Source organism: Schistocerca nitens, chromosome 1, assembly GCF_023898315.1.
Source record: "Schistocerca nitens isolate TAMUIC-IGC-003100 chromosome 1, iqSchNite1.1, whole genome shotgun sequence".
Lineage (NCBI taxonomy): Eukaryota > Metazoa > Arthropoda > Insecta > Orthoptera > Acrididae > Schistocerca > Schistocerca nitens.
The window spans coordinates 412116363-412139327 of NC_064614.1; the positions used below are offsets into that span (position 1 = coordinate 412116363).

The 22965-nt window shown below is 41.2% G+C and overlaps 1 protein-coding gene across 1 annotated transcript in view; it reads left to right on the forward strand.

Moving 5' to 3' along the window:
* Positions 1–22965, forward strand: part of LOC126249766 (uncharacterized) — a 1113531-nt gene that overhangs the window by 1064198 nt on the left and 26368 nt on the right. Inside the window, 4 exon segments of the mRNA XM_049951457.1 lie at positions 4109–4362; positions 4364–4405; positions 4408–4432; positions 12949–13079. Coding sequence (XP_049807414.1) covers positions 4109–4362; positions 4364–4405; positions 4408–4432; positions 12949–13079 — 452 coding nt within the window.

Genomic DNA, 22965 nt, shown 5'->3' on the forward strand with positions numbered 1-22965 from the left:
ATTCGCGGTACATTTCATACCGATTCCAGGAATATGCCACAATGATTGTTCTAGCTTTCCGAACAAAACATCCGTTGTAGCGAGACAAGTTTTTGGTGGAAGAAAAGAAACAACGCCCACTTACGGTCTCCCTACTTAGCCGATTGTGTTAACCGCCGCTGCTCGACATCTGGCGGTCGCGTACAGTATTCATTAGACTCGCAAGACTTTGAACCTAGATTTCTCGAAAACTCTTGCACTTCGTACTAGAGCATCACTTACTACATCAAAGTATACTACACTCGTGCGAAAGGCAAGCAACATGGGCGACCCCTTGAGTGTATTCTTCCCTTGTTAGCAAATGGCATTCCTTGAAAAAATGTTAAGTTTTACGGCCGGATTTGTATCCAACGAAAACAATGTCTCAACAAGGGACCTGCCTCGGAAACATTCTCTGAATTTTCATCTATGTCGAAACTGATGGAGCACAGCAGTTTCAATTTATTTTGACCTGAATGTCACATATTGTGCCGTTATTCGGATACAGAAATACTGTAGTCGCATGTGCTGCGAAAAAAACTCGTCGATCAATCACTGCACTCAGATTACTTGTGAAAAGTGGAGCAGTCGGCAATCAGATCTCCGCCGTTCTTCATTCTCGCATCTTAGCACACTTAACTTAGTTCCGCGTGGAGCTACTTGGAGCCGACCTAAAGATAGCTCCCTGCGCTTTCACTGCACGGACCACTTTCACAGCGAGCGACTCGGGGGCAATGGCTCTGCAGGGACAGGTCGACCCTTTAACAAGACACCACCGCTCATTGTTTCACGCAATATTTGCACTTCTCAAGGGAACAATGCGTGCTTACTATACTCAGATGGTTTTGACGCGAAAGGACACCACCAGCTTGAGCGTTGTGTTCTCATTGGCCTGCCATGAGCAGAACGCTAACGACGCGAAAAGGCCACTGCACCATATGGCGACCAAACTGGCTATGCCACATGGATAGGTTGTAGCCAACGTAAGGGAGCACCTCTGAAGGATGTTGTATAGTTGGCAAAGAAACTTAGTTTGCCGCAAATCATTGATTTATTCGGTCACTGAGATCTTCCTCCTCGAGTACATAGGGCTGGGAAACGGTTTCGCAATGAGACTAACGCGTTTTCATTGGATAATTGTTCAGCTTTACATCTTGCTGGTGCTCCGTAAGAAAAGTTCCAGTGGAAAGTGAGCATTTTATATTAAAGAACTGGTTATTAAATCATTCTTCCATGCCACACGGCATCAGGCGCTCTATTTGTTGTAGCTTTGTGGCAAAACACACAGAAGTTTTGGTTTGTCAATTTTAAAAACAGATCAGTCATCTATCCAGTGACCATTTTGGCACTGAAACTGGGGATGATTGAAGATAGAAATACTGATTTCCGTATTCCAGAATTGCTTCACCGAGAAAGGTTGTTTTACAGCGTCTTCTTTCAGTCGTCGCACGAACACCAAAATGACATAAGGAGTACTTAATAGACAACGAAACAATTGCAGTCTATAGTAGGTCGCTGGAGGAACGAAGTGTTCGAAGTTATTGGAAAAATGCGCAGGGCATTCTAATTTTCAAAGGGTGTCATCCAAATGATGCACACAGCTGTAGGCCTATATCAATGACGCCTCTGTTGTCAAATTTTGGTACAAGTTTTCTGGTCACATATTAGACCTTTCTGAAGCCAAAAATCTCCGTTGTAGGAATCAGCTGACATTCTGCAGGATCTTATGAGCCGATTTCTTCGCCAGGAGACGCAGAAGGCAGTTGGTAATGGCGCCCAGGCTTAATCAGCGTTAATCGACTTCCGGTAGGCGTCACAATTCAGGAGTCTCGCCTAGTGAATAAAATAATAGCGTACGGAATATCAGATCAGCTTTATTTGAACAGAGTTCCTAGCAAGTAAAGCACATCCTGTCGTTAACAAGAGAGAAATCTTCATATGTAAAACTAGTTACTGGCCTACACCACGGTCGTGTTGTAGAATCGTTACTGTCCCCAATGTGTTCAAATTACCTAGTGGATGTCAGAAGCTCCACGAGGCTGTTTATAGATATTGTGTATAGAGAAGTTGCAACGCTAGAAAATTCCAGTGAAATACTGGAACAGCTGGAGAGCATTCATGATTGGTGCAGTGAGAAACAGTTCACCATCAGCATAAACAAATTAACTTATTGGACATAAATGTGGCTAAGACCCTCCAATTTTTAATTATAAAATTGCCGAAAAACCACTTAAAACAGCCACATCCATTACATATCTGGGATACTTCAACTTGCTTCTCAGTCCGACGTGTTACCGAGTAGTATTGACAGAGGTGATAAAAGAACATCTAAAGAGAAGCGCGAAAGTGTCGTGGGGACTCTCATCCAACACCAGAGGTTCCGTTGCACATTTTATGTGAAGTTATTTGCATTTCACATCTTGTGACACTTCGTAAGCTAGGAAAATAGCAAACCTCTAGCTTTAGATACCTCTATTCAATGGAATAGCCGTCTTGGGTGCGATGCTTAGCATAACCGCAGTGTGTACTCTGGCTTGGAAAGTTTGGTAGTGTTGCTGGGATTAAATGGATGGCTGCGAAGGAAATGGCATCTGCAGTTACTCAGCAGGCGGAGAGTGAGTACTGTGAAAGTCACCAGGTTTCGAACTCGGCACAGGCCGAGGAGAAAACAGGTCGCCTGTGAGTCACCTGGCTTCACCCGTCTGCCGCCAAAGGCCCCACAACACCTGGCCACGGCGCGACGTACACCTCACTCGGGTTGGTGTAAGTTTTTGCGCCTGGTATGTTGGATCGCGCAGTGTGAAATGTCTGGAGTAAACTGTTGGTGTAAGTCATGTTGATTTAATATAGTGCCAATCCGGTTTACCTGATGCCGATTTTTACGTGTTGAAAATGCAGACTTCGTCTTATGCACCATACGTTAAGAGCTTCTACTGATAGCTGCAGGCAGGCAGATTTTTTATTAATTTGTTATGTTTCGACGGTGGAAGCCCCTGGCTTTACTGGAAAAAAATTGTCTGTAATTGTGTTGTTTGTGGGCACTCAGTTTGTATGAATTGTATAAATGACTAAATAGCTGAATTTGAAACTTTCGTTCTTGTTTGGCTATTAGCCATTTACAAAGACCTGGAAATTACGTAAGAGAATAACATTAAATAGTAAGTTCCGTCAGCAAATTAGTGTCCCAATAAAAAATTAAGTTATTAGGTCTAGTCATGAGGAAATAAATTGTTTAAAGGTATCCAGAAATTACTGCAGCCAGTCCCCTTTCGTTTTATTCTTCAGTTTTTATTTTCCGTTACCCGTTTAGAATCGCTGACGACTCCCACTATGGTGCAAACTTGCAATAAATATTACCGTTTGATAAGTCGCGCCGGCCGCTGTGGCCGAGCGGTTCTAGGACTTCAGTCTGGAACCGCGCTGCTGTTACAGTCGCAGGTTCGAATCCTGCCTCGGGCATGGATGTGTGTGATGTCCTTAGATTAGGTTTACGCAGTTCTAAATCTAGGGGACTGATGACGTGAGATGTTAAAGTCCCATAGTGCTTAGAGCCATTTGAACCATTTTGATAATTGCTAGTCGATTCCAAACCGGTAATGGAAAATAAAAATTGAAGTATAAAACAAAAGGCGACTGGTAGCAGAAATTTCTGGAAAACTTTATTCATCACGGTCGCAGCGTTCCACTTCCATAATGAATAACACTTCCAAAAACACTAGATAAGTCTTACAATAACATTCCTAATTTACAGCCAGTGCAGTCAAACATCTAACAGCTAACACTAAAACTGCACAGACCTGTGTGTTGACAGACCTTGCTTCAGTTGAGTGTTAATCTGATACGTAATTCCAGGTGTTTCAAAATGGCCTAAGTGCCGAACCTGCAAAAAGGTTACAAACTGATCCAGCTGTGGAACCGTGCTGTTATTTAGAATAATCGCCACCGTTTGCCAATACGAATAATCGAGTAATAATACCCTTCTATGTTATAGAGTATCAGTCGGAAACTGTAGTGTATAAATAAAAAACTCGACTGACTCAAGTTGTTGTTAGTGCCATTCTAGTGAATGGTGTCTGTGGTATGTTGACAGACGACGTGAGCGGACTGAGCGAGCAGCTGGTGTGCCTCTCCAAGGAGCAGGGCTCTACGGACAATATCAGCGTGATCGTGGCGCTGCTGCGACCGGCACGAGACATGGATATGGGCGGGGGTGCGCTGCTGCATCCGCCGGAGAGCCTCCGCGGACACGAGCGGCGCGACCAGCAGCACCACCAGCACGAGCACGACCAGGACGACGACCTGGGCCCCGAGACGAGCGTCGACGACGGCGAGCTGCAGCGCCAGCAGCTGTCCGACCTGGACCCGGCCGCAGAGCCGCGCCAGGAGGCGCCCACGCCGCCCGCCGCTTCTCTCCGTGAGTACTCCGCGGCTGCGCTGCTCGTACCAGCCGTGACAAGTCACGGGGCACCACCTAGTATCGTTTCGGACTTCCTCCTCTCCGGTGTAGTGCAGTAACTCGACGTGGCACGAATTCAACAAGTCATTGGAGGTCTCCTGCAGAAATATTGAGCCACGCTGCCTCTGTACTCATCCATAATTGCAATACGGGATTTTGTGCAAGAATTGACCTCTCAGTTATGTCCCCATAAATGTCCGACGGCTGGCCAAATCATTCACTCGAGTTTTTCAGAATGTTCTTCAAACTAATTGTGAACAATTGTGGCATGGTGACAAAGCGCACTGTCATCCATAAAAGTTCCATCATTGTTTGGGAACATGAAGTCCGTGAATGGTTGCAAATGGTTTCCAGGTAGCCGAACATAACCATTTCCATTCAGTGATCGCTGCAGTTGGACGAGAGAACCTAATCCATTTCACGTAAACACAGCCCACACCGTTATGGAGCCACCAACACCTTGCACAGTGCCTAATTGACAACTTGGGTCCATCCACGGCTTCGTAGTGTTTGTGCTACAATCGAACCATATCGTCATCTCTTACCAACTGAAATCGGGACTCTTCTGACCAGGCCACTGTTTTCCAGTCTAGGATTCAACCAATATGGTCATGAGCCCAGGAGAGGTACTACAGACGATGTCGTGCTGTTAGCAAAGGTATTCGCGTCGGTCGTCTGCTGCCGTAGCCCATTATCGCTACACTTCGTTCTTGCTTCCCACGCCCGGGTTCCCGGGTTCGATTCCCGGCGGGGTCGGGATTTTCTCTGCCTCGTGATGACTGGGTGTTGTGTGACGTCTTTAGGTTAGTTAGGTTTAAGTAGTTCTAAGTTCTAGGGGACTGATGACCAAAGATGTTAAGTCCCATAGTGCTCAGAGCCATTTGAACCGCTACACTTCGCCGCACTTTCCTAACGGATACGGATACGTTCGTCGTACACACTCTTTCATTTCTGTGGTTGTTTCACGCAATGTTGCTTGCCTGTTAGCACTGACAACTCTTCTCAAACGCCGCTACTCTCAGCCGTTAAGTGAAAGCCTTTGCTCACTGCTTTGTCCGTGGTGACAGGTAATGCCTGAAATTTGGCATTCTCGGCACACTCGTAAGATTTTGGATCTCGGAACAATGTCCGAAATGGAATACTCCATACTAAGATTCCACGTTCAAAATCTGTTAATTCCCGTCGTGCGCTCATAATGGCGTCGGACGCCTTTTTTACATGACTCACCTGAGTACAAACGACAGCTCCGTCAATGCACTGCCCTTTTATACCTTGTGTACCGCCATCTGTATGTGCGCATATCGCTATCCCATTACATGTCAAACGCAGTTTACTAATGGAAGTCTAGCGTTGTCTGCTCGTACTGTGTTGGCACCTAAGCTACAAAAAGCACTGTCCCCGCCTAGAGTTCCCAGGTGTCGGCATTTTTACGGTCGTGTCGGCCCAAATTTACAGTGTGATCAAAAAACGGAGATTTCAGTTGTTTGTTATAGACAAACTATGAAAAATTGCGCGCGTCACTGGATAGAGAAAGGTTCAGAGTTTTATGTTCGCACAGACACTATACCATACACTCAACATGAGTACCAGTCGTTGCTCGAGGCAGTCCATTTCATTCCACAGACTAATCAACAGGTCACTGTTTATTGAATCGATAGCTTCAACAATTAATTTCTCAGCTCTTGAAGAGTAGCTGCCATAGGCGGGACAAAGATAATCGTTTATGTACCACCACCCACAGGGAAAAAAATAGCAAGCTGTGAGGTCTCGTGACCTGGGACGCCAAAAGCAATGGACAAGATCGTGTCAATATTTTCCAATCGAATTTTATGGGATGGTGTTGTTAAGATAACGCCGCACCTCACCAAGTGAGACGTGGCGCCCTCACGTATAAAAATAAAATCATTGGAATCTATGTAAAGTTGAGGAAACAACCAATTTTCCATTCTGGCCAGGTATGACATTCATGTCACAGTTTCCTCCGCGTAAAAGAAAGGCCCATAAAGTTTGTGGACATAAACAGCACGAAACACATTCAGTTTCGGTGGGTCTTTTTCATGTTCGACGACGACACCAAGTTTTCTGACCCCCAGAACATTTCATTATGGTGGTTTATTTCCCCGATAGATGAAACATTGAATCGTCTAAAAAGATGAGTTGTGCGGAAATGGTGTCCTCGGCTATATACTGGAGCAGCGAAGGTTAAGATTCGTACAGACTTAACGGTTGCCGGGACGCAGTTGCTGCAGTAACAGCAACAAGCCTTCATATGCAGGTGCCGTTTCAGGGCATGTCGTATCATTGTTTGAGAAAGTTGAAGTTCCTGGCCTGCCCGTCTTGTGGACTTTGAGGGTTCCATGTGAACGCATTCACGTGTACACTCGACATTTTCATTAGATGTGTGCGGCCGACCAGTTCTTTCCTTTTCATATACGAGGGTTGGAATTTAACAGTGGCAACTATTTATTTACAGCTCGTACAAAATAGATAGGTGTTTCAAAGTTTTACTGACTTTCAAAGTAGTCACCAGCATTGTGTACAACCCGTTGCCAGCGATATGGAAGTCGTAGGACGTTCTTAGCAGTGCCAGTTGTGTTGACAGTTAGAGGCGCGGTCTATTGCCCGACGAATTTGTAGCAGTTCTGAAGCGAATGTCGTGAAGTGTGTCCTTCAGTTTAGAAACTGAGTTGAACTCACAAGGGCTTCAGTCAGGGGAGTGCAGTAGGTGGTATAGCACTTAGCAGCCCCATTATTCAAACAAATCAGTAACAGCTTGTACTCTACGTGCTTGAGCATTGTGCTGAAAATGATGGCCAGGTCCTGCAGAAAGTGTCATCACTTCTGTCTCCATGCTGTTCATTTTTGGAACACAACCTACGAAGCTTGTGCAGTGGCGGCTTCTTGCTGAATCTACGGAGGAATGTACGTTATACGTGCTCAAATTAAAAAATCATTGTGTAGTCGCCATCTTGCTACTCACAGCAGCGCAGCTGTGTCAAAACTTTGAACTTTACTCTACACAGTGACATGCGCAATGTGTATATTTTATAGTTTACCTGTAATAAACAAATGAAATCTTTCTTTCTCTTTAACCCATCCGGTAATAAATTCCGACCTATCTGGCTTTTTCTAGGACTTCTAGCGATAAAATGGAGAACCCACAACTAGACCCATTTCGAGCTCATGACTTACGCGCCAGGAATAAGTAAAAAGAGGAATATCTTGATAATTAGGAGGGGGAAAAAACTTAAGCTGACAGAAAATTCTTGAATCAGTTGCAGAATTTCACGGAATTCGTGGAACAAAGAAAAAACGAAATTGCCTTTAAAATGCCTTCAGCTCTCTCAAGTGGACACGGTATTTAGAGTTACACCATAATGAATTTTTTTTTTCGGGATTACTGAAATTCGCAGAATAATACTTTGCAATTATAGGCCACAATATCACTATGGCAATATCAACATGTTCTTTAATAAACGCCCGATGGACAAACTATGCAATAAATTACAGACGCAATGACAATGATGATGATGTCTAAATTAAAATAATCCTTCCAAGAGTGTCTCAAAATGGAATCTAAGAAAAATAACAATATTTACTTTATGTAATGTAACACTTTGTCACCAAGGATCACTTCCTCTACAATCAATGTTATTCAGCATGCTACATAAATAAGTTATTGCCCCTTTACCTCGAGAACGTAACTACTAGCCTGAACTACTAGCCCGCGTAACATTTATAGAAATGTGACAGAGGTACCACGAAGATTGTGAATGGAACAGGCAGATAAATTCCAGTTATTGTAACATTGTAACGAGACAATCGAAGCAGATCGTAGTGTAAACAAATGCAGATGGATTTTTCGTTTTTTGAAATAACTCAATGGATCCTTCAAAGAATGTTCCGTATCTTGAAACTCTTGTTTTGCAGAAATAATATTCCACTTGTAATGGAAACATTGTACAATGCCCAAAAAAGGCTTGTGTGTGCATTACCAGTAGATTTAGACTAGCGTATTAAACAAATATTTGACTGTTACCCGGCTGAAATCTAGATTTCCGCGTTGTTATGTTATCCAGATATATAAATTTTTATCATCAGGTTACCTTCCATTCGGAAAGTGGATGTACTCAGCGACTGTTATGTGACATAAATTATAGAGTGCAGCAATAAGTCATCCATTTTTTAGATTTTATTACGCAAATCCAGATTTTGATTAGTGGCTAGCCATTCTCCACGCACTATTTTCTATTCTCGATGCATTCTCAGTCACATTTCTTTGAGTATACATTTTTATTACGTCCATACTACAGCACAGTCTGTTAAATGTAATATACTAAACTGTGACTGCAGTAAGAAATAATATTCCAGCTGGCGTCGTAACTAGTTTCGCGGGAATATGTAGGCTACACAGACCGGGAATTGTCATTGGCCGCGCGTCCACTGTTTTCAAACGACGGTGGCGGTATCTTACGGGAGGAAAGCGAGACGTCAGGGCCCCATTCCGTGAATAACTCAGTGAGCCGAAGGCAGTTGGCAGAGGTGGTCCTGGACAGAGAATAAGTTGTGCCAGTGGATTGTTTTTGTAAGTCGCTTGGTAGTATTGGTGGTTAGATCTCTACTACTTTTGCAGAAAGGTCTATTAAATGTTGAAAGAAGCAATCGTTTATGAGGTGGTGCTAAATATGTTGCAGCGGAGATGCACAGTGATACTGTATTTTATGAGTTTCCGGCTTGTTAATGAAGGAAGTTCAATATGTTAAAACAGTAATTCGAAGAAAGCGAAAGAGTTAGCACAGATTATTTTATCTTTATTCGTGGTGCTGTGTAATTCTATTATATCTTCGTCAGCTGCGACACTGTGCTATTTTTGAACCATCACTTCTTGCCAATTTCTGTTTTCCGCTGACGCCTCCAGAGCCGTCATTGTGTTAGTGAACAGGCAAAACGTTCTTGTGGACTGCTAGGGATGTGTATCCCATCTACAGTCAATGAAATTTCAGGCGTCGTAAGTTTTCAACCTGTCAAACTGTTAGCTTGAATCTGAAATTGCACTATAAGCGACGAAACAGTTTAAGTGTTGTTTGTTTGAATTCTGTCGTCTTCTAAAACGTGTAGGTGTAGTGCGTATTTGCAACTGGTTTTGTTTACTGGACGCTGTGTTGATAGAATTACTAAAATGAAAGTGTCGCACACGCGCGGTTCTTGTAGTTATCTCCACCTGTTGTTTGGGTTTAGGTATCGATCATTTAGTTTTTGGGCGTGGCCCCGCCGGGTTGTACTGTTTTCTGAACTCGTTTGAGTCGATGGTAAATTGTCAACGAAGTAATTGCAGTGCAGAATGAGTGTAAGGTATAAAACGGAAGGCGACGTACTACGTTCCAATCTGTTGTTTTCTACTTAAATACCGTTACAGCACTGGTATACCAACGTACAGGTTTCACTGACGCCGAAAGGAAAATAATTTAGCACCCATTTGGATGGTTGCATTGGCATAGTACGAAAATAGAACAGAAATTAATGTAGTTTGCTTTTTCTATTATTTAAGACTTATCTGTTGACACATTTCCGACGATTGATGTCATGGTGGTTAGTTTTTGTTGCTTTCATTTAGTGCTGTCATACCTTTGTTGTGTGCCGATCATGTGGACCTGAAGTTTCTCTTAATTGGTTCGTGACATTTTATACTCATAGGGACATGGAGCAACCTATTGTGCATTCCTGCTTGTATCTAATGTTTGCCACTACACACAGAGAATAGGAAAAATGAGGAATAAAATGTCACAGTACTGTATGTTAACTTGGTCACATATTTGATACAAGCTAGGAATTTTTGCAAGGGCTGATGTGTTCTGCATGACAGTCAAGTGTAGGTTTGTAACGTATGGTCGTGGAATTTTGTACGATGAAGTAGTTAACAATTCACTTTAATGTAAGGTATAATTTCCAGTTGCTGTGCAGCTCTCTTTGATCTCTATATATCATTATTTTGGTACTATCTGAAGACACGATAGATTCCAAATTTAGCATTGTTCCCTGAAAATATTACAAATTGTTGATGGCCTTAATGGCAGGGGGTATTGGTACAGACTTTTTGAAATGGTCACACTGTCGCCAAATCCTTGAATTGGTAATTGACACTCGATGCCCTTTTGTATAATTTCATTGCCCATAGCATTTGTACCAGGTCTCTTCATATGAGAAAATAGCACATTAGTGACACAACATAATTAAAGAGAACATAGAACTTAAGAGAAGCTAATATACTACTTATATCAGTTGCATTTATTGTACATCAATGGAGAAGTTACTGAAAACATTGTGTAATTAAGATCAAGAGAATTGAAAGGTATAATTAGAACTCTGACATGAATGAGGTGCATTTGGTACAACTTTGTACCTGCTTGAGATTTTATGCAGTTAAGCTAAATTATCAAAGTATCTTCCTTAGATTGCAGACTTTGTGGCAGATGGTTATCCTTTACAGAAGCAGCTTCCAAGGAGAATAATGTTGTACTTAATTGGTTTGGACTCCAGATCTACATGTAAATTATTGTAGTTTGAAATTCAATGCAATTGGAAAGATAAATAATATACTTTCTAAGTGGTGGCAGGAGAACACACATATAAAATGGTTTTGTGTATCCAAGGACTTAACTTCACCAGTCCTTTCCCTTCACCCCTCTTCCTTCCTCTTCAACCCCTCTGCCAAAAGGAGTTGCCACTGGGTCTGAAAGCTTGCATAAAAAATACCTTTCACAATGTAGCATATGTGTGTTCTCACACCAGTGCTTGGTAAGAAGGTTTTCTATCTTTCCAATTACTAAATATTTTCGAAAATTTTCATTGATACATTAGTAGTTTTAAATTAGTAATTTGTGGAGTTATACTGGATTGAAACTGAGTCTGCAGATTGGTTCTTCAGCAATTTTTTAAAAATTTTCCAGCCATTGGGGTGGTGTGCCAAGCGTCATATTAATCTTTTCTGATCTTACCATAATTTCTCTTGCTACACTGTCCCTGTCTCCTATAGCACACTGGACTCGCATCTGAGAGGACACTGGTTCATACCCACTTCCAGCTATCCTGATGTACATTTTCCATGATTTCCCTAAAATGCTGGAATGGCCGATATCCTTCCCTACTTCAATTGGACTGATGACCTCGCTGTTTGGTCTCCTCCCCAAGACCAATCAATTTTTGCATTCTTCTAGGGTACCTCTTCTCATATGTTCTCTTTACAAGCCATACCATTTATCCCCCCCCCCCCCCCCACTCTGCTCTAGTAGAGGTTCACTGGGAAATAACTTTAATTTCTCTTCTTTTCCAATTTTGTTTTTCCTATCACACTTCTCAAAAACTTCATGGTTGCACCATACTTCCTTCGTCCTTCACTCTCCAGGTTTCTGCTGCACTCCACAGAATTAGTATACAATACATTTGGTGTAAATTGGTTACTGGTTCTGTTAAACTGTAAATTGGTGTAATGAGTAGCCAGTTTAAAGTGCTTGTAATTTTTATTAAACAAAATTATTTTGTGGCTATGAATGTAAAAGGTCTGTACGTGTGGTTTTTATCAGATGTTCTCAGTAAAGACCAGATTTAATTTTATTAAAGATGAATCTCTTAAGAATTGGAAGTACTGCACAGCAGAGCTATTTTCCATTGTAATAGGTGACTAATACATTTATTAATCTAACCAATACACATACCACGTAAAATTGCCAGTCATCTAAGATGTCATCTTTCTCATTGCCTCAACTATTTTAATTACATTTCCTATAATAAATTTCAAGGGCTTCATTATATCCTAGTGGGGTGAAGGGTACACACACACACACACACACACACACACACACACACACACACACACACCTATGTCCAATCCACATTTTCATTTCTTGCAATGGTTAATACATGCAAAGTAACCAGCTTGATACAGCTTTTTGGGAATTGTTTCTCACCAAAATGCATTCTAGATAGTGTGGGGAGTCAGTCTGTTACAATCCTAGTTAAATGTGTTTAAAAGTGAGATGAATACGTCCTTCTGGTTGGGGTATCAAGCTGAGAGGCACACCAACAGGACCAAAAGTGCAAAATTTGGATCTGTTATATCATCAGTAGTAGAAAAAAGTACACCATTGGAAGTATACCATAACACAAGCAAAAATGTTTCATCAAACAGGAAGTTGATAGACAACATCGGAAAATGTGAAAGTGTGTTATTCTTGTGTAGATCTGAAGTTGTAAATCCATTAAGTCTGGAACGTGCTATTTTTTAAAAAATAGTGGAAGTAAAATTTGGGACAAGCATTGGCCATACTTGCAAATTGGCTTCAAGGCACTGATAAGTATTGGCAATGAGAGCTAGTGCTTCCAAACATTTGAAATAGTAAAAACTAGTTTAGTAAGTGAAAAGTGTGTGCGTGCATTCACCTCCCTACAATTTCTATTTGCAGTGTATTATGTTTCAGTGCCAGGGCAGTGTGAACCTGACAATGTAGCAGACAGTGGCGAAGATTCTGAAGACGAGTGGAACTATTACAAAATCGAACCTACAGAAAAAGCTGTTAATGTGGAATCTCTTGTGCAGACTAAACAACCAGTAAGTGATAATCAAATTCTTTGTCAATATAAGGAAGGAATATTACAGCTTCTAATAAGTAGAAACAGAAAAGGATAAGGCTTAATTATAAATGAAAGTAGTGCCAGATACATATATCTTTCATTTAAATTTTTTAAGTTGTTTTTGGGTAGTCCTGACTGGACCAGAAGTTGGCTATAAGTGTCACAACTGTTCTTAGTTGGATGATTTTTCATTTACATCTTTTTGCTTATTTGCTATATATTTGGCATAGGAGGAATGGGTAGGCTGTCGAGGAATTTCAGTACTTTGAACAGTAGATGATAATTTTGTTTATTAATAAGTAAAGTACCCTGTAAATAATCAAACTTGTTTACCATCCACTAGTTTCTCAAACAAGCATGCAAATGTACCAGTGAAATTTGTCAAATTTAACTTAAATTTGAAACAGCTCTAATGCTATGTGTGTAGTATTTTGAAGTGTTTTGACGCTAAAGGGCAATGTACAAATTGCAATGCAGAATACAAACTTTAAATCTTTGGGAACTTGCACAAATTTCCAGATCTCAGATAATAGTCCAGAAAACAAGGGTGGACAAGAAATCTCATGAGCCGTGCCATAGTGCTTAGACTGTGCTTTTCCCCACAGCCATACCACGTTCTTTGAGTCGGAAGATGGGTAAATGGCGAATGCACTGGATTTGATTGGCATTGCAACTGTACCGCATACAACATATTTTCATATTTGTCAACAACATAGATCACTAACGCAAACTTGCAATACTGTTTAATTATTTTTGGCACGCTAGAAACTGGTGGCAGATAGATGGAGAACATTTCAGATTTTCAAAATCAGGTTCCCACATCATGACTTCTTTAGTTTCATAATAACCCCCCACCTCTCTCTCTCTCTCTCTCTCTCTCTCTCTCTCTCTCTCTCTCTCTCTCTCTCTCTCACACACACACACACACACACACACACACACATTGTGATCAAAATACTTCATCACATTTGCAAACACATTGTTTGGAGGTGTGGAAACTATCAGTGAGGAAAACAAGGTAGACATCCTGGACAGTTTTAATGTAACAGGACCTTAATTAATGAAAAGCCTGTCAAATTCTCCTTTTGAAACTTTATTACGTTCACACATTGTCCAGTTTCGGCCTTCGTATTGGGCCATTATGAAGTGCATCTGGAAGTTATACTGTAGAGAAGCAACGTCAAATGAACAGTGCTGACACCACAGTTGTGCAGAACCGAAGAGTGTTGTGCTGGCCAAAAAGCCAAAGCACAGTGATAAATGAAACATCACACTGTACAAAGTACTTCTGGGAAGGCTTGGCGCTCAGATCATACGCACTGGTGTTTGGCACAGTGGCCGGCCCTGGTCTGAAATGTGCCTAATTGGTCAACCTTGTTTGTTTAGTCAATAATCAACCAAAATTTATCTCAACCGCAATTATGTGTTTGCCACATAGCTTTGTTGGTGACAACACAAGATAGGTAATACTAAATTAAGTTGAAAATGTAAATTTGACTATAGCTTTTTGAGAAGTTGATTACCTGGGAAACTAAAAATGTTAATTAATAAGTCAATGTTCTGTTAGCCTGATCACTAGCAATGATTTTATCTGTTAACAGGCTTCTACAAAGAGCAGAAGCCCAGGGTTCTACAGATAACCTTTTCCTTGCCATTGTTGCTTCATGTAAAAAAATGGCATTCAGTTTTGTTCTGTAACACGTGCATGCACAATGTGATGTATCTGAGTAAATGTCAGTGAAAGGTGCTTCAATAAGTCCTTCATCGTGTCACATTAGGATCTCACGGTTTGTTGGAAACACTTTCAGTGGTGTTGTCCACTTGATAATTCAGGGGATTTAAATTCTGGCTTTTGGGAGGTCAAGCTCTAGCTATACAAAAAAAGCTGTCTTGACACTAAATTTTATACCCTATGGCTTGTGTGGGGCTGATGTATTGACTTGCTGTTAGACATGTGGAGTCTGATGCCAGTGTTTCCATCCATGAGTACATAAACTCAGAATAACATTCAAATATCATTTCTTGGTGACAGAATAATTGTTGCCTTTTAAAAAATGTTGGCCCTGGATGACCGTTTCTTGACATGATACTTAAACACATGCACACAGGTGTGACATATTCCTCTGACAGCAGAGATGTTAGGGTTGTGTGCAAACCAGCTGCCGTGTGTGATTTTTTTTCCATATATTGTAATAAAATATCAGAAAACAATCTGGTTCACCCCACGGTATCATTTTTCGCTGAACACAGAAGCACCAACTCACTTTTCTCTAGCAGTCTCGGAGAGCATTTGTCTTGCTTTACATGTAGCTCTATGCTTGCTGGACAAGCACACTTGTGGCACTGTGCTTGAGCAAGCATGCAAATGTTTTACATACAGGTAAAGCATGCTTGTACAAGCATTTTGTTTACCAGAAAAAGTCGAGCTGGCAGCAAGGTTACGAAGAAACAAAAGTGGAATATAGTAATTAAAGAAACAAAAATGATTGTCATATTAAATATTTGCGGTAGACATGCTGTGAAAACTATTGACAGACGGGTGCTTAAGGCTCCATATTCGTGGTACACTCTGAGACAATACACAGTTGAAAGCTTGCACAAGCAAGCATAATTGAAATTGTCAAGTGTCAAGCTCCTTGTACAGTCCTCATGCTTGTGCAAGTGTGTCCTACACACACTCAAGCATGCTTGGGCAAATGTTCTTGTCAGGCACACAGTTAAATGTATGACTGCCTTAAGATTCGTAGTTCAGATAGATTTTAGCAATTCTACACACAGTTGGTTTCGACACCTCATTGCAAGTATGCAGAAATCTTCGTTTGACTATTGTGAAGTTGAAATAATAGATGCGACAGTGAGTTAAAGTATCAGGGTGGAATTGGTGAAAGATCGTGGTGGGCCCCCACTTACCTTGTTCTGGCACACATTCCATGGAGATCAATATTGGACAGGAGGGTGGCTCAAGGTTAGGAGGAAGAGGCTGCAAGGGAACAGGAGAGCTCTCCCTGGCCAGGCAGGGGTGTTGCATTTGGTACATAGTGATGTGCCATAATTTGTGGTTTGACCATAGGAGGGGTAGTACAGCAATAGCATAGAATGTAGGGACAGCAGAGAGCAATGTGTGAGTGTAGATTGAATGAATTGGGAAACATAAGGAAAGGTGGGTGTGAGACAATTCTGTAAAGAATGGGACCAGGAGGATTGCAGATGGTTGTGAAGATGTAGTTCACTTCTACATAATTCAGGGAAGCTGCTGTTTGGAGGCTTCACATGGCATGGATTGTGATTCATCCATTAAAGTAAAAAATATCGTGTGCCACGGTATATTCTGCCACTGATCAACTTTGCTCATGGCCACACCTGGGTGGCGGTCATTTGAGTGGACATTGGGTTAATAGTCTTGCCAACATAAAAATGTAGGTTGTAGTGGGAAGAAATTTTTATTTCCTGGACACAATGATGTGTACTTGTAGCTCCTTGCAGAAGAGCAAGTTATTGTGGAACGGGTATGAAATATTAAGTGTCAAAACCAAAGATTGTTTCATGTAATTCATATATGTTTATTAGCAGTAGTAATAATTTTGCCTTCTGAAAATAAGTAAGAGCGATCTATTCTCTCATATTAGTTGTGTGAATGGAGATTTGATATATATTAATGGGGACAAGAAAGTTTAAAATGTAGGTGCCTTATGTCTGTTTTTTGCTGCCAAATGAGGTTGTGTATTGGTAAAGCCAATCAGTTCTCTGGCAACCATTACATAGTGTTTTTCAGATGACTAATGTGCATAAATAAATGGTGATGTGCATAAATAAATGGTGATGTGCATAAATAAATGGTGATGTGCATAAATAAATGGTGATGTGCATAAATAAATGGTGATGTGCATAAATAAATGGTGATGTGCATAAATAAATGGTGATGTGCATAAATAAATGGTGATGTGCATAAATAAATGGTGATGTGCATAAATAAATGGTGATGTGCATAAATAAATGGTGATGTGCATAAATAAATGGTGATGTGCATAAATAAATGGTGATGTGCATAAATAAATGGTGATGTGCATAAATAAATGGTGATGTGCATAAATAAATGGTGATGTGCATAAATAAATGGTGATGTGCATAAATAAATGGTGATGTGCATAAATAAATGGTGATGTGCATAAATAAATGGTGATGTGCATAAATAAATGGTGATGACGGAAGTAATTGGGATGTTAAGTTTTAAGTGACAGTAGCAAGAAGTGTTTGTTAAAGTGTTTCAAAAAATCTAATATAAATCTGAAATCAGAAATTATTTATAACATGTACAGCATTATATGGAAGGGAAATGTGAACAACAAAAAATACTGAGAAAAACAGGATAGCTTTTGAAATTTGGAGCTTCAGAAAAACAGGGAAAGTTGTATGAGTAGTTAGAGTAATGAAGGAATAGGTGCTGAAATAATTTGAGTGAAAAAAATTTCATGTCCCAGTTCACTGAATTGAAGGGATATACTTGTAGGATACACCCTGAGGCATCAAATGTTTAATTTGATTATGCAGAGACAGTCTTACACAGCATATGTTAGTGTGGGGAGCTTCATTGAACTGGTGTGTGGTCTGAAGACAACACAATTACTCAGTGAGAGCAGTGTGGGTATTAATGTGATAAAGATGGACCAAGGCTCCAATATAAAATAGTTGAAATTGAGGAGAGAATGTTCTGTAAAGTGGCATCAAACCAGACTACTGCATGGCAAAAGCAACCTTCTCAGAGGGTCAGTGATTATGCGAATTCGTACTTCTGGCTGTGGCCATAATTCCTCTGCTCTTATCTATATGTTTTGCATGAGGGCAAATCACACTACATACTGCTGTGGAGATATAATGGGAAATGTATTGACAGATCTCAAATAGTTCTCTTCACAATTGCACATCTCGTTGACCCACAAAGGATTCAAATTTTCATAAGTCCAGTAATAATTGAAAGCCATGTAGCTACCACTCTTACTTCAAAGTTTATTTTAAGACTGACCACTTTAGTGAAATATGTACAGCATTGGATCTCTGCAACTTCCTCCGGTAATACCTGCAGCAAGAAAACAATTGAAACTTCCTGGCAGATTAAAACTGTGTGCCCGACCGAGACTCGAACTCGGGACCTTTGCCTTTCGCGGGCAAGTGGTAGAGCACTTGCCCGCGAAAGGCAAAGGTCCCATGTTCGAGTCTGTCGGGCACACAGTTTTAATCTGCCAGGAAGTTTCATATCAGCGCACACTCCACTGCAGAGTGAAAATCTCATTCTGGAAACATCCCCCAGGCTGTGGCTAAGCCATGTCTCCGCAATATCCTTTCTTTCAGGAGTGCTAGTTCTGCAAGGTTCGCAGGAGAGCTTCTGTAATGTTTGGAAGGTAGGAGACGAGGTACTGGCAGAAGTAAAGCTGTGAGTACCGGGCGTTAGTCGTGCTTCGGTAGCTCAGTTGGTAGAGCACTTGCCCGCGAAAGGCAAAGGTCCCGAGTTCGAGTCTTGGTCGGGCACACAGTTTTAATCTGCCAGGAAGTTTCATATCAGCGCACACTCCGCTGCAGAGTGAAAATCTCATTCTGAAGAAAACAATTGTCAGCAGGTCGAAAGAATTTCCTTGGAAACATAGTTCATGTGCTAAGTGAGCCTTATGAAGTTCACTTTATTAACTGAACACTACCTCTACGTAACTAATAGCTCTAAATTCTGCTATAAGATTCCCTTTCTTAACAGGCACTTGCACTCTCTCAAAAAGGGTACAGTCGGTGAGGAAAACCTTGAAGGTACTGAATTTCATGCCCATTCATGGGACACGCCTTACCAACCCTTTCTAAGCTTTCCATACTGACAATACAATTTCATCACTAAAGATCATTCATTCACATGATATACACTTCACCTCCTCGTAGGGTGTCTTGATTAGCCATCGCAACTGCAGGATGGCTGCCTGCTGACTACATTTTGAGAGCTCCTAACTGATGCACAAAATTATTTAACATTTAGCCCTTTCATACAATCAGCAACAGGAGCAGAAGTAGGCTTATTCATGGACCTTTTGATGCTTCCATTATTAGTGCTATTGTATAGTGAAGCTTCTTGCTGGTTCTTTCAAAAATTTGTTTCCAATGGGGAAATATTATATGCCATGGGAAAATGACTTTCCCTTGAACAGTCTAGTATGACCAGACTACCATCAATTACAGTGAGAAGTGAAAAACCAGTCCATTATCTCCAGATTGGTGCCCTACTTGCTCCTGCAACTGGAAAGTGGTCGCATAGTCCACTTTAGTGAACAGCGCTAGTGCACACAGGCATGGCCAGGAAATGTCACATTATATGCCAGTGCCTACTTAGCAAATCAGAAACATTCATTGACTACTGCTTTTGTTTCACAACACAGCTAGTATACTATCTCAAACACATTTATTCATAGTATAATACAGAATAAACTGTATTAATATAATAGAGGGAAACATTCCACGTGGGAAAAATATATCTAAAAACAGAGATGTGACTTACCAAACGAAAGCGCTGGCAGGTCGATAGACACACACAATTCAAGCTTTCGCAACAAACTGTTGCCTCATCAGGAAAGAGGGAAGGAGAGGGAAAGAGGAAAGGATGTGGGTTTTAAGGGAGAGGGTAAGGAGTCTTTCCAATCCCGGGAGCGGAAAGACTTACCTTGGGGGGAAAAAAGGACGGGTATTCACTCTCGCTCGCTCGCTCGCGCTCACACACACATGTCCATCCACACATATACAGACACAAGCAGACATAATTAAAGACCGGCAGATTATGAAAATGAGGCTAACAATTGTCTGACGAAGAAACAACGTTAAAACCTGTGGGAAGCAGCTAAAAATTGAGTGATGTGGGAAAAACGGAAATGGAAATAAAGCGAAAGTTATTAGAAATAGCCGAAATGGTTGTTTAAAAGGTGAAAGGAACTGTTTGTGAACTAGAAACGGTGGATTTTATAGCAGCGGTAGTGTTGAAAGCCCCCCCCCCCCCCCCCATGAACCATGGACCTTGCTGTTGGTGGGGAGGCTTGCGTGCCTCAGCGATACAGATAGCCGTACCGTAGGTGCAACCACAGCGGAGGGGTATCTGTTGAGAGGCCAGACAAACGTGTGGTTCCTGAAGAGGGGCAGCAGCCTTTTCAGTAGTTGCAAGGGCAACAGTCTGGATGATTGACTGATCTGGCCTTGTAACATTAACCAAAACGGCCTTCCTGTGCTGGTACTGCGAACGGCTGAAAGCAAGGGGAAACTACAGCCGTAATTTTTCCCGAGGACATGCTGCATCAAACCAGTCTCAGGACTGAAGACCACAACAACAACAAGTGTTGAAAGCGGCAAAAAATTTTTTTTGGTTATGGTTTGGAAGTGGGTTACGTATTATTGAGTATATATAGGCGGGATAAAATTGTATAGCAGATTACGGTAAAAAGGAGGTGAATACAAAGTGAAACTACTGGCAAAAACACAAAGAGAAAATAAGATGACAGGAAAGATTTCGAAATGCAACAGTGACAATAACAAACGTAATTGTTGGGTTCAAATTAATGATATTAGTATAATAGAGGGAAACATTCCACGTGGGAAAAATATATCTAAAAACAAAGATGATGTGACTTACCAAACAAAAGCGCTGGCAGGTCGATAGACACACAAACAAACACAAACATACACACAAAATTCAAGCTTTCGCAACAAACTGTTGCCTCATCAGGAAAGAGGGAAGGAGAGGGAAATACGAAAGGATGTGGGTTTTAAGGGAGAGGGTAAGGAGTCATTCCAGTCCCGGGAGCGGAAAGACTTACCTAGGGGGGGAAAAGGACGGGTATACACTTGCGTGCGCGCGCGCACACACACACAGGGACACAAGCAGACATCTTTAAATATGTCTGCTTGTGTCTGTAAATGTGTGGATAGATATGTGTGTGTGTGCGAGTGTATACCCGTCCTTGTTTCCCCCAAGGTAAGTCTTTCCGATCCCGGGATTGGAATGACTCCTTACCCTTTCCCTTAAAACCCACATCCTTTAGTCTCCCTCTTTCCTGATGAGGCAACAGTTTGTTGCGAAAGCTTGAATTTTGTGTGTATGTTTGTGTTTGTTTGTGTGTCTATAGACCTGCCAGCGCTTTCGTTTTGTAAGTCACATAATCTTTGTTTTTAGATATAGAATAAACTGTATTGTATAAATAAACTACAGGGCACTTGATCCCTCCAGCTGTGTGTGCATCTGTGTTCGGCTCTCTGTAAGATTCCTTTTGGCATGATGTTTCTGGGCTGTTTGTATGTCAGAAGTCGTCATTTTCCTGTTGAATCTTCTCCTATTGCTCAGGTACACCGGAAGCCATGGGTTACACACAATCTCACCCAATACACATTTATACATATACCTTCGTATGACAGCAATTTGTAACCATTTTCACAAGCCTTTGTGTCGACCCTTGTTACAGGGTATACCACACTGAGAAACGCAGAATGTTGATTTTCATGTTTCCTGAATCATGTACACTATGTCAATCAAAAATCATTTTTGAATAAAATGGGCTGTGATTCTATGCAGATAATTGGATCTTATAATTAAATTTCCCCCGAGACATTTCTCATCTTTGTCTATGGTGATGATGGAAGCAGAAGAAATGAATTAAAATTTGTGCCACTCGAATCTGGGTTGTCTTGCATACTAGGCAGGAACTCTAATCATTGCACCACCATAGCACTATGGTCAACATTTCTGCACAAACTGCCCAAGTCAAATGCGCTCCCCAGCACACTCTTAAATTCATATCTTCCGTTTATTTTCCCCCTACATTGTCACTATTGCCAGGGCTCTTTGACACTGGAATACCACCACAGTGTTGGACGTAATGGAGAAGTCCTGTACCATAGGTGATCTTTATAGATCTTATAATTAAATGTTCCCTGAGGCATTTAAGTCTCATCTCTGCCGACGATAATGATGGAAGCAGAAGAAATGAATTAAAATTTATGCTACACCTGGGATTCAAATGGGGATGTATGAAGATATTAGTTGAAGTTCATGTTGTGGAGGTCACTTGACTTGGGTAGTTCTTGCATAAATGTTGACTGTAGTGCTGCAATGATGTAATGGTAAGCATTTCTGTGTAGTAAGCAAGAAGACCTGGGTTTAGAGTCCTTGCGGTGGCACATATTTCAATTCATTTCTTCTGCTTCCATCATCATCGCAGTAAATAGGAAAATTGGCCATGATTGGAGGTTTGATTATGCTTCTTTCTTTGTGAAAGTGTAATGAAATAATTTGTTGAAACTAATGTTCAGATTATAACCAACTTGTGTATTCTGCTTCTGCTCTTATGCTCTTACAATGTTGAGGCAACTAAAACTAACCATCAGGAGGCTCCAAGCTGAGGCTAGTAAAACTGGTTTCTGGTTCTCACCAGAGAAGACGTTATTTTAACCATGATCATCAAAGTTTTAACGAACCAGTGCTCACAATGAGAACAATATTTTACAAAGACTGGGAGATAAAAGGCTTCAAGTCATTGAATATTTTAAAATGCCTCACCTCAGCATAAAGACATGGGGAGCTGACAGTTCTTGCCTCCTGCAGTTTCAGAGGGCATTTGTCAGATCAATTAGCTTAAGGAGTGTGGCTTATGGTTCAGCTCGTATTTCCTATTTCAGGATGTTAGACACTGTTCACAATGAGAGTATTCGGTTATAGACTGAAGCTTCTTATACCAGCCTGGTTCGTATTGTGTATGGAGAGGCTGGTGAGCCACAGTCTGGTTTGTGCAGCACCTCCTCCTGACACAACATACCCTGAAAATCTCAGCGCTGCCTCAGTCAGTCATTTGGTG